The sequence below is a fragment of the Panthera onca genome, chromosome D1 (genome assembly GCF_046562875.1).
Source record: "Panthera onca isolate mPanOnc1 chromosome D1, mPanOnc1 haplotype 2, whole genome shotgun sequence".
Taxonomy (NCBI): Eukaryota; Metazoa; Chordata; class Mammalia; order Carnivora; family Felidae; genus Panthera; species Panthera onca.
The window spans coordinates 77352620-77365947 of NC_138348.1; the positions used below are offsets into that span (position 1 = coordinate 77352620).

Sequence of the window (13328 nt, forward strand, 5' to 3'; positions counted from 1 at the left end):
CTGCCTCCAGTCTTTTTTTCCCCTTGACTTCCATTGGACCAAATCACTAAAGCCCCTCCTGATTCTATTTGTTATTGGCCAAAAGCTAAGTACTTCACCTGGAGAGGCGTCTCTGAGTGGGGCTCACGCTCTCTCCGGCGTTTAGTTCAAGGGAACTGATGGAGTGTTTGAACTTCGCATTCTCTTTCATTCAACTTGTCATTCGATTCAATTGCCACTGGAGACACCACTGCCCCAGGCCCATGTTTCCTCCTACAGGAGGCCCGCCCCTTTTGTAGAGTGCCGACAGAGCGGTCCGGTGGCCGGCAGGATCAGCGGACCCCACAGCTTCTGCTATGCGCTACCTTGTGACGTCAGCGAGGGAAGAGGCGGATTCTCTCCTACTACCGGAAGACGTCCGCTTTTTTGATTGGCTGTGCAAGACGTCCGTTAGGACGTTGTTGCCTTTCCCGTGTGCACCGTGAGCGTGGGCGTCCCCGTGGGGGGTGTGCGCAGGGGTTCCCAGACCCGGCACCAGCGCCCCAGCCCCTTCCATCAGGGGTTGGGGCTTAGGGTCGCCCCTGGTGGGCGGCTCTCGAATCTTGGGGAAGAGCTTGAGAACCCGGATCCCCCCAGGGCTGCGGAGGTCCTTTGGGGAGGCAGGAAGATGGCGGCAGCATCGGTCTCTGCGACTTCTGGTTCTCAGTTCTCGGTAAGAAGCGGTAGGCGTTCGAATAGGCTCGGGCCTGGCGCCTCTTTGCTTTTCCTCACCCTTCAGAGTGCTCTCGGCCCAGAGTCTCACCCCATCCTGGGGAACAGCCGGGAGTGCTTGGTCGTCCGTGCTCCGCTGACGTCCAGTGCTCCTCTGTGAAGGCTGCACCCTTAGTATCGAAATAGGCCTGGCCCGCCTCCATCCCTTGTGCTCCCCTCACCTTCCGGCCTAGCAGTCCAGGTTGCCGAACATTGCCAGCATTCGCTGGGATGTCTGCCCACGCCCTGGCCTTGCGAAAACGGTGCCGCTTTGGTCACGTGGGTGTAACGGCCCTTTTTGAAGAGTCTCCGAGACCAGGTAGGCGCACGGGTTGGCTTCATTGGCGGCGGCTGCATAGTCCGCAGCTTCAAGTGCTTACTCGTTGCTGCTTGTGCTGATTCCTTGCCTGCAGCGCTTCCCCTCGTACATTCCCAGTAACTTTGTTCTCGCTGGTCTTAACCCAGAGCGCGCGCGTCCGACCGCCAGTATTACTTTGACTGCAACGTGTTCGCGCCGTTTTAGGGCGATGGGGGAAGCTGAGCCTTAATATTGTTTTCGCCTCCACAAGGGCCACCAGCCGCTTCAGTCACTTATTATTTGTCGAATTGGGGTGTCGAACGCTAACTAAGCGTTTGGGGATCCGCCGCATTGGGAATAGGCAGGAAATGTGAGGTGGCCAAGGGAGCCTTTATGTCTTCAGTTAGCTAATGCTGAGTGCCCGGCGTACTTTTAGGCACTGAGATTGATTACGCAGGTGAACAGGATGGAATCCGTGCTGTGAAGAAGCAGCCACTGAAGAGAAACTACCTGTAACTAGGTTGTTCCCCAGTTCTGTTTGAGAACTGCTGCTCTACTAGAAGGACCTAGGCAGGAGTGGTTAGCAGCGCTTGGATAGGCTAGAAGCTGTTTTCCTAGTAAGGGAGATGGAGCTAGCTAGCTGGGTAGGGAAGGAATTGTAAATGCTGGTCACCAGAACTGAAAAGAAGAAAAAGGCACCTCGGGCGTTTCTGGGTAGGTGCCAAGGCAATAGGAGCTTTGGGGAAACTCGTTTGGAATGAGCAGAGGTCGTGTGGCGGTAGAGTTGGGTTGAATTGTGGCAGTAGGTGAAAACATGAGAAAAGAGGGATGGGGAAGGAAACAGGAGATTATTAGGGTAAAGTTATGTCATAGACGCTAAGGGGGAAAGTTTAGGGAGCACCAACAGCAGAGTTACCTTGGGGAAGACAGTTTTCCTCAGTTTCACCTTTTGGTGACTTAAGATTTGCCCTAACGAGCCCAGAAGTAACTCAAGAGTTGTAGCAGAATGGGAGTAACAAGTGTGCAGAAGGGAAGGGAAGGTTAAGGAGAAGGATTGAATGAAGCACTTAGAGTTTATTCAGGAATTAGGTCAGTGAAAGGGAATAGAAAAAGAGGAACTATTAGACTATTAGGAGGAAGTATCTGTAAGTAGTTGGATGAGATTATATAGGAGTTGTGGTTAATTGGGAGAAGAAGGCTTTTCACTGCTTTCAAAACTTTGAGCAAGAAATACTCCTGTAAATGTTAATTGAGCTGTACTTTGCCAAGTCCATCTAGCTGTGCCCGGGTACTAGGATGTGATGTCAACCCTTGACCCCTCAGGTAGCCTGGACATAAATTTCAGAGAGTGTTCAATAGGAAAGCACATATGTTTTTTACATGCTTAGCTCAGCTTTAAAGTGGATTCTAAATATCAATAATATACTTTTCAAATATCTAGGACCTTTTGGAAATCAAAGTGTAACAACCGTCTCAATTTGACTTGCTACATCAGAATGTCTAATTTGAAAGTCACTGTCTCAAAACAAAAATAACTAAGTTTAGTTTGTCAGTGTGTAAGAAATGGCCCTGCTTAGACACTTTAATTGCCCTGTCAGAAATAAGGCTGGCATTTCCAACAAAATTTAAAAAACATTTTAGCTTAATAAACAGATGATCATAAAATAAGGCAACACAAAAACACCTTTTAAAACTACAGCATAAACTCAGAGGCTACTCATATTCAGATTTTAGGATTGTGAGCATCAACAATTCATTTGCATTCAACGCTGATAAACCCAGCTTGGAGCTAGCAAATAGTGCTAAATAGAGGTGCTTTTACCAGGCAAGGATTTTGACAGATGCGTTCAGGAGGAAGCAGCTACCATGTAAATCTCAAATGTGAACAGGATGGAAACAGGTGATACATTCACATCATTTTGTTGTTTTTTTAAGTATATTTTGCAACAGCAGCAAGACAAGTAACAACAGCAGGTAACTTTGAGTGATTGCTATCATTTTCCTAGTGGCTGTTTCAGGAAAGCAACTGTGGTTGGCGCAGTGATTTTCAGTGGAAGTATAGGCAGCATAGCGTTGAAGACTGTCTTTCCTGTCCGTCCCTTTTTATTTTCCCAGTAACCGTCGTCAGAACTCTTAAGTGTCACTTTGGATTTAATAAGCTAATCTTCCTAACTGGTCTCCGTGGCATTTTAGCCAGGCCCTTTAACTCTTTCTTTCTCTTAAAAGTTTTATGAATATAACACAGATTCTTATAACATTGAATATATAAAACATTTATTTTAGAGAATAATAAAATGAATACCTTTATGCCCCTTTTTGCATCTTCCTGCTTTTCTCTCACATACCACCACTATACGTTTTGAAATTATAATAAAATAAACTTCTATAGCAGTAACTGGCAGTCATGATTTTAAATGCTTTTCATATATTAAGTCTTTAGTATTTCCATTTTTGAATGAGGAACAGAGCGGTTAAGTCAGGATTACACAACTAGTACATCATAGAGCCAGTTTGTTCACTAGTTTGCCAGCCATTCCAAAAGAGTCCTTTTGTGATCATTCCTATATGTTCCACAAGTGCAACAATTTCTCTAGAGCGGCAGTTTTGAAAGCATGTTCAGAAGACCTTTGGGAGTCCCTAAGTCCCTACAACGGGATCTACAATTACCTTCCTTACCCAGCCACTTTGTGGGAGACCAGATTTTCTTAAACGTCAGCCAAAATAACATCTAGCAGAGTGAATGCAAAAGCTAATCTAAGAATCCAGCAGGCTTCTTTTACATCAAGAATTAAAGAGATTTGTAAAAATGTAAAAAACAAAACAAAACAAAACACTTTTCATTAAAGTTTTTGGATGATAGTTATTTTTCATTCAAAAGATACCGTATGTTTTCACTCATATGTGGATCTTGAGAAACTTAAGACCATGGGGGAAGGGTAGAGGGGAAAAACGTTACAGAGAGGGAGGGAGACAAACCATAAGAGACTCTTAAATACAGAGAACAAACTGAGGGTGGATGGGGGAGAGGGGAAAGTGGGTGGAAGGCACTTGTTAGGATGAACACTGGGTGTTGTATGGAAGCCAATTTGACAAATTATATTTAAAGATTATATTTATGGTAACATCATGGGTATATTGTTTTTAAATTAGTAAGTATCTTAATGTTTAGGTATAACCCACATGAACAAAAAAGCTGCTTGGGGTCTTTAGTAATTTTTAAGAGTGTGAAGGGGTCCCTAAACCCAAAATGTTTGAGAGGGACAGCAGTGGTTTTCAAACTGCAAGTTGGGCTGTGGCTTATAACTAGGTGGTGGGTGGTGGGATATGTTTAGTGACTTGAGGGACATAATCTTTTTAAAAAAAAAAAAAAAGAGGAGAGAGAAAAAGCTCAGCAGATTTTCTGTGATTGAAATTGCAGGGTCATACAAGGTGCACCTTTGGCTTTATTTGGTGATGCTGAATTGTTTTCTAAAGCAGTTGTACTAGTGTGTTCCCACCAACAGTCACCTTTAATCCGTATCCTTTTGAACAGGTGGTATTGTCTCACTTTTGAATTTTTGCCAAGAGAAGTGTGAAATGTTATCCTGTTCTTCTCACTGTGCTCCCCTGATCAATGTTGATAAGATGCACCTTTTAGTTTTTCATAAATTTACTAGTTTTCATGTTTTTTTTCCCTTCCGTGAAATGCCTGCTTGAGTGTTTTGCCTGTTTTTTATTGGTTTGTCTTTCCTATTGATTTATAGTCATTCCTTATGTATTCTAGATGTTAATCCTCGTCTGTTAGCTGAATTTTAATTGCTCTTTGGTTTGTCTTTTAAGATATCGTTTGATGGGAGTTTTTAATGTTCATGGGATAAAATTTATTAGTCTTTTTATGTTTAGTACTTTTTGGTCATGAAAGTCTTATATCCTATGCTGTTAATGACGTTCTCACACATTTTTCTCTCCAAGTTTTAAAGTTGGAGCCTTTTAAATCCTTAATTTGCTTGAAATTAATTTGTGAGGTAGGAACCCAGTTTAATGTTTCTACTTAAGATCCACATTTGCTACATAATTACTTGTTAAACTTACCTTTTACCCAGTGGTTTACATTTCTAGCTATCAATATATTGATTTCCATATGGGTGTGTATGTTTCAGTGGGCTCTTTGTTCCAGTGTTACATTTGTCTCTCCTTGTGTCTATACTCACTGTCTTAATCATTCTCCTTTTTGTCTGAGAGAGTACCTGTCTTCCCTGTTCTTTAAAGAAAAATGTTAGCAATTCTTGGCCTTTTGCAGTTCTGTAATAGAAATTATAAAATCTTCTGTTGGAAATTCAGTTGAAGTTGTATTGAATTTCAGGTTCAATTTGGCAATAACTGAGGCCTTTAAGATATTGAGTCTTCTGTCTGAACATATTGTTACTCCAGTTTTTTTTTTATCTTTAACATTTTTCAGTAAAGTTTTATAATTTCAAATCTTGTGAATCATTTATTAAATTTGTTTTTAGTTTGTTTTTTATATGTTTTCATAAATTGCATTTTATAGCTCGTATATAGAATTAGTATTCATTCCTTTCATATTAACTTTACTCGGCAAGTTTTCTTAAACTCGAACTCTTTTTTTTAATATTTTTAAGTTTATTTATTTTTGAGAGAGACAGAGACAGCGTGAATAGGGGAGGGGCAGAGAGAGAGGGAGAGAGAGAGAATCCCAAGCTGGCTCCACGTGTCCATGCACAGCCTGATGTGGCGCTTGAACCCGTGAAACCGGGAGATCATGACCTGAGCCGAAACTGAGAGTTGTATGCTTAACCGACTGAGCCTCCCAGGCACCCCTAAACTCTTAATTAATTCTAATAATTGAAGACTCTTTGGTATTTTCTATTTAGATTATAACTGAAATTTTGATTCCTCATTTTAATCTTAACATATGTTACTTTTCATGATCTTAATATGCAGGCTACAAAATGGAGCACAACATTGATTAGAAGTTGTCTTGCAGATATCTTTGCCTTGTTCCTGAATTTAAAAGGAATGGCTTAAGTTTTGTACCTTAAATACATTGCCATGATTTTTTTGTAAATTTCTTTACTGCTATAAGAAAATAATTCTTTAATAATGGCTGGAGAGTGAATTTTAATGATTGTGTTTTTGCATTTGTTGATGATCATATGGATTTTGACTTTAACATGATGAATGTTCTAATGTGCACCCAGTCTTACATTCCTGCAATAACCCCACTTTGATTATACTGTCTTATCTTTTCTATATAGGTGAGTATGGTTTGCTAAGTTGTATTTAAATTTTTATGTACCTGATGTCTTCCAGCCATGTTGCATATTCCATTTGAAAAGAAGGCAAATAATACACATTTTTACACCATCCTTCATACTTAAGGCAGTGACAGAGATGTTCAGTAAATATTTGAATCTTAAGTGTTCCTAAGTAGAAACTAAAGTTGCCAAGGAAGAAAGTGGTCAGGTTAAACATTTTGCCTTTAATCCTGAAAGTTTCTCTTAGGATCATGTCATTTTGGTTGGAAAATATTTATTGAATGCTTGGGGTCTTGAGGAGTGCTGATTAGGAGTTAGACTTGGGTTCCTTAGTAGCTATGAGACCTTAAGCAAATGGCTTAAGTTTTCTTAGCCTCGGCTTTTTTCACTACAAAATGGGGACAATAATATTTGCTGTGCTTCCTTCATGGGGCCCTTGTAATAACTAAAAGATAATATGAATGTGCTTAGAAAAAACACTCTGCTGACAAATCTGAGACACTATGTTCAGGGTTCTGAAAATGAATCCCAAATACAGTTTTCAGAATTCTAAAGTGGAAATGCTTTCTTACTTGTCAGGATGGTTGTGAGGGTCAACTCATAATGGAAATGTAAACTATAAAGTGCCATGCAAGTTTGAGGTTTGTGGGTTGTTTTTATTTTGCATATGTATATATTACATGTATAATTGGTGGGGGGAGCATAAATATTCTGCTTGAAAGATCCTTTGCCCTTCAGTAGTTCTCAGGTGTTCATGATTGGATGGCCTGTGGCACTGAAAACAAGAATTCCCTTGAAATCTTCCATCATCTCAGATGACTGTTGTCTTTAGAAAGGCCCTGTTTGCAAGGTTAGCTCTTTGGTAGGCAACTGTGGACTAAAATGGTAAACTGTTTCCTACACTGATAGAAACTTTAACCTCAATGACAAGAGTGCCTCACTGTGCCTAAACTGTACAATGTGGTTTATGTTGAACACCAGCTTTCTTTTCGAGAGTTGGGAATGCGACCAGCCCCCCAGTAAAAACTTTGGCCACTGAGTCTAAGGAGCTTCCTTGGTAGATAACACTTCACAAAAGTTGTTACTGTTGTGGTGCTGTTGTGCTGGAGGAATTAAGCACATCCTGTAGGACTCCACCCAGAGAGGAATTTTGAAAGCTTGTACCTGATATCTTACAAATTTCACCCCCATGCATCTTTTCCCTTTACTGATTTGCTTTGTATTCTTTTGCTGTAATTTATCCTAATCACTAGAATAACTATATTCTGAGTCCTGTCAGTCCTTAGGAAATCATCGAAACTGGGCTGGTCCTGTGAACTGCTGACAATCACAGTGACAATAGTTGGAACCTTCCCTAAATTTAAGTTCCCAGATACCAGCCAGGAACCAACCTTGCAAGTAGACATTTCTAAGTATAGCAGTCTCATGTCTGCTGTGTTCTCTTTTTACAGTCTTTCTATGACGTTTGTGCTCTTTGTTGTTATTTGTCATAAAGGAAATTATAATTTGTAATTTATATTTTATAAATATATTTGCAGTTATACTTTTAAATTTATATACTTTATTGAGTAGGATAATTCAGTCTATGGACAATGCAGTTTTCCTGTTTTGCAGAGGAATTGTGTAATTCATTCATTCAACAGATATATTAAACTTCTATATCGAGTGTTTTTATTGGAATTTAAACTGTAGTGGGAGTGACTGTGTTTTTCCAACGTGAATTCTCCTGTGTCATTTGGGTATCCGTCATTCAATTCAATTCTGCCACTAACTAGCTGGAGGTAGTGCAGGCCACACACACCATAAAGGAGCTAGGTCCCACATGACTGCTCCTGTTTCATTAGCCACCTGCAAGTCCCAGGTGCCCTAACGGTTTTTGCACTTCTGGCCACTCAACTACAAATTAAGGAGTTCACATGACCCTTCCTCCTCACGTTTATTAATTTGCTGGAATGACTCACAGAACTCCGGGAATAATTATTATCACCGCCCCCCCTTTTTTTTTTTTTTAACTTTTAGAGAAAGTGAGTGAGCAGGAAAAAGGTAGAGGGAAAGAGAGAGAAAATCCCAAGCAGGCTCTGCACAGAGCCCGACTTGACTCGGGGCTCTGTCCTACGACTGTGAGATCATGACCTGAGCCAAAATCAAGGGTCAGACATTCAACCCATTGAGCCACCCAGATGCCCCAGTTATAGCTTTTTTTTTTTTTTTTTTTCTCCTTTTCTTTTTATAAAGGATGCAACTCAGGAATAGCTAAATGGTAGAGATATATAGGGCAAGATGGAAAAGGGCTTCTGCGACAACTCTGGAACTCCTAGAACCTTACTGTCCAAGAGTTTTTATGGACATTTCATCATGTACTTATGATTTATTAAATTATTGGCCATTAATAATTGAACTCAGTCTCCAGCCCCTCCCTTCTCCCTTCTCCTAGGGTTAGGGTGTGGGGCCAAAATTTCTGACTCTAATCACTTGGTTGGTTTTTCTGGCTACCAGCCCTCATCCTCAAGTTACTAGGGGGTCCCACTATTAACATAACAAAGACTCCTGTCACTTAAGAAATTCCGAGAGTTTGTGAATCTGTATCAAGAACCAAGGACAAAACTATGTTTTTTATTCCACAGGGCATACAAATAATAAATACATAAAATGGGGTAAGTTTTTAAAAAAGAATAAAGGAGATAGGCTGACAGAAGGACGCTACTTTTGATAGGGTAGTCAGGGAAAGCCTTACTGACAGACTTTTGAGCAGATGACTGAATGGCCTGAGACAGGGAGCAGATAAACATAGTAAAAGAGCATGAAGTGTACTGTGGATTTTAGAAATCTAAAAGTTGGTCAGTATAGCTGGGAAATGATGAAGGGGCAAAGGTGGTGTGGAGAAAGGGTGGGAGGCAATCAAGTCAGGGTTAGCTTGGGGTCAGACACGTGGGGCCTTAAAAGCCATTGTAAGAATTTTGGATTTTATTCTGTGATGGAAATCTGTTGGAGGGTTATAATTAGGGGTATTACTCAAATTAATTTACTGTTTTAAATGATAATGATTACTACTTGGAGACAGACTAAGGAGATGTGGACAAGAGTGATTAGGAGACTGTTAATGGCAGTCCAGACAAAAGATCACAGTGGTGTCAACCAGGGTATTACTAGTGGAATTGATGAGAAATTGGTGAGTTTCTGGGCATACTCTGAAGACAGAGGCCCAACAAAATATACTGAAAGATTAGATATGGGGTGTATGAGAAATGATTCCATCCAGGGGTTTTGACCTGAGCAGGTGGGTAAATGGTGGTACTGATGGTTGGGTGTGCTGGGAGAGGATCAGGTTTTGGCAGTTGGGTTCAAGAATTTGTTATAGGGGCGCCTGGGTGGCGCAGTCGGTTAAGCGTCCGACTTCAGCCAGGTCACGATCTCACGGTCCGTGAGTTCGAGCCCCGCATCAGGCTCTGGGCTGATGGCTCGGAGCCTGGAGCCTGTTTCCGATTCTGTGTCTCCCTCTCTCTCTGCCCCTCCCCCATTCATGCTCTGTCTCTCTCTGTCCCAAAAATAAATAAAAAACGTTGAAAAAAATTTAAAAAAAAAAAAAAAAAGAATTTGTTATAGACATGATCTGAGGTACCCTTATTGACATCCAAGTGGAGATAATGAATAGGAAGTTTAATTTTGAATATAGAGTTCAAGAGAGGGACTTCTGGATTCCATATTTAAACTTGAAAATTTCGCAAATAGAGGCTTTTCAAAGCCCTCAGTGTTGCTAGGATCAGAGGAACCCATGTAGATGAAAATGGAATGAGATCATCAAAGGAATTAATGTAGAAGAAACCCAGAAGAGGTGGAAGGACTAAGCTCTGGGGCACTGCAGCATTTAGAAAGAGGAAAGAGAGAGAGCCAGGGAGATTCTTAGGAAGAGACCTGTGTATCAGGAAAACCAGAGTGTGGTCTATCTTCTAAGGAAAGTGTTGAGATGAAGTGATCTGTATCACATGCTTCTGAAAGGTCGCCGAATTCAGCAATATAAGTCATTGGTGAGGTTGAGCTTTTTCTCTGACTTGGTGAAGACTCAAGTGTGATTGGAAAGGGTTAAGAGAGTGAGGTGATTAAAAGGCGGCAGCAATTACAAATAATTATTTTGAGGACTTTGTTGTAAAAGCTAAGAAATGAGGCAAGAACTGGAGGGGAATCCTCAAATTTAGGAAAGCTTTTGTTTTGTCCTTAATGACAACGTGAAAGATCTAGTAGGGAGAAAAAGCATCAGGAGGGGAAAAGGTTTTATAGGAACCAAGACTGAATAGTAGATGGAGATAGGTCCATTAAACAAACTTCATTCCTTGTTTCGAGGGAGGGAAGGCAGGTTATATGAGAACAGGTGTAGTTAGGCTGGTGGTTCTCTTTGGAGAACTGGTTAATTGTTCAGTGAATCACCTAGAATATGGTTCCCCTGATTCTATAAGGGGAGGTGAGATAGGCAAGTCAACTGTTTTGAACTTCCTTTTCTCTTGTCAAACAAGGAAGTATACTAGATTGTTTCTATGGTTCTTTCCAACTCTTAAAAATACTACTTTTCTAATCCCTGAAGTTTATAACATCCCCAATTGTTTTTCTCACTTGGAAAAACTGGCTACTAAGAACACATACTGTTTTTTCTAATTATATTGCTATTCTTAGGTGTTTACCTAACACTTTGTCATCTTAATTTTTAATTGTACAGTTCAGTAGCGTTAAGGGTATTCATATTGTTGTGAAACATCTCCAGACTTTTTTGTCTTACAGAATTCTCTCTCCATTAAATAGCTCTCCTTTGCAACCTCCCTGGTAACCACCATTCTACTTCCAGTTTCTATGAATTTGACTACTTTAGGTACCTTATGTAAGTAGATGGGGCGCCTGGGTGGCTCAGTTGGTTAAGTGTCCAATTTCAGCTTTGGTCATGATCTCATGGTTTGTGAATTCGAGTCCCCCATTGGGCTCTGTACTGACAGAGCAGAGCTTGGAGCCTCCTTCGGATTCTGTCTCTCTCTCTCCCTCCCTCCTTCCCTCCCTCCCTCCCCCCTCCCCCCTCTCTCCCTCTCTCCCTCTCTCTCCTGCTTGCTTTCTCTCTCTCAAAAATAAATGTTAAAAAAAATTTTTTTTTAAGTAGAATCATGAAGTATTCGTCTTTCTCTGGACTGGCTTATTTCACTAAGCATAGTGTCCTCAAGGTTCATCAATTATGTAGGATATAATGGGATTTCCCTCCTTTTTATTTTTTATTTATTTTTTTTTTTTGTTTTGTTTTTTTTCAACGTTTTTTATTTATTTTTGGGACAGAGAGAGACAGAGCATGAACGGGGGAGGGTCAGAGAGAGAGGGAGACACAGAATCGGAAACAGGCTCCAGGCTCCGAGCCATCAGCCCAGAGCCTGACGCGGGGCTCGAACTCACGGACCGCGAGATCGTGACCTGGGTGAAGTCGGACGCTTAACCAACTGCGCCACCCAGGCGCCCCATTTCCCTCCTTTTTAAAGCTGAATAATATTGTATATATATACGACATATTATCCTTTACTATTTTTATTAGACACATTTGTGTGTATATGTAATGAGTTGCCAGTTTTGTGTTTCTTGGTTTAATTTTATTTCAAAATAGTTCTTATAAATAATTCTTGCAAGGCCATTTTATTTTCTGTCTTCCTTTTGCTTTTGGCTGATCTGTTACTCTTTCTATGCTTTAAACTTCTGGTAGCAAATGAGGACATTGACCCAACCCATTCGTAGTAACTGTGACTTTGCTTAAACCCAGACATTCAAAATGAGATGGCTGACTTAGAAAATGGAATACATTTTTAATAGCTTTTCAAAAGAATTTCATTATAACTTGAATCTTTATATAGAAAGTACTTTCATAATTTGCTGACCCAACCTGAGCAGTATTTTTATGATACATATGTGACAAATTTTGTTGAAAGACAAGTCTTTTCTCTACCCGGTTTTATTGAGAAATAATTGACATGCGTCACTTGCCCAAGTTTAAGGCATACAACATGATGGTTTTACATATATTGTGAAGTAATTACCACAGTAGGTACAGCTAACATCCCTTTTCTGATATATATACAAAGAGAAGAAAAATAATTTCTTTTCCTTGTGATGAGAACTTTTAGGATATACTGTCTTGACAACTCTCCTATATATCATACAGCCATGTCAGCTGTGGTCATCATGTTGTACATTACATCCTTAATACTTACAACTGGTAGTCTGTACCTTTTGACTACCTTCCTCTAATTCCCCTTTTTCCCAGTTTTTCAACTCTGGTAACCACAGGTCTGATTTCCTTTTCCGTAGAGTTTGGTTTTTTGTTTGTTGTAGATTCTACATAGAAGTGAGTTCATACAGTATTTGTCTTCCTGTGTCTGACTTCACTTAGCATAATGCCTTCAGGGTTCATCCATGCTTTTGCAAATGGTAGGATTTTCTTGTTTTGTTATGGCTGAATAATATTCCATTGTATATGCCACAACTTATTTATCCATTCATCCATCCATGGACACACATTGCTTCCATGTCTTGGCTATTGTAAATAATGCTGCTATGATATGAACATGGAGGTGCAGAATGCTGGATTGTATCATAGTTCTATTTTTAATTTTTTGAGGATCCTCCATATTGTTTTCCATAATGGCTCTGCCAATTTACAATCCCAGGAACAGTACACAATGGTTCCCTTTTCTCCACATCCATGCCAGCTTTTGTAATCTTTTTTCTTTTTGATGATGACCATTCTTAACAGGTGAGATGGTAATCATTGTGGTTTTAATTTACATTTCCCTAATGACTAATGGATGTTGAGCATCTTTCATGTACCTGTTGGCCTTTCGAGTATTTGGAGAAATGTTTCAGGAGGGATAAATTTTGAACTTTTAGTTTTATAAGAGCTAGTAGGCAGTGAATTTAATGAAGATGGTTTATTTTCATTTGTTTTGGTTTGGGTTTTTTGGGTAAATCCTCTATGCATAGTTCTGTTAGTATCTGTGCAGTGTTCAATAATTCTAATAAAAATTGTTTTG

General features: G+C 40.2%; 1 protein-coding gene across 1 annotated transcript in view; it reads left to right on the forward strand.

The window, feature by feature from the left end:
- Nucleotides 1-337: 337 nt before the first annotated feature.
- CEP57 (centrosomal protein 57) overlaps nt 338-13328 on the forward strand; it is a 41985-nt gene continuing 28994 nt past the window's right edge. The window contains exon 1 of the mRNA XM_060605304.3: nt 338-691. Coding sequence (XP_060461287.1) covers nt 647-691 — 45 coding nt within the window. The 5' untranslated portion in view covers nt 338-646. The remainder of the gene's footprint in view (nt 692-13328) is intronic.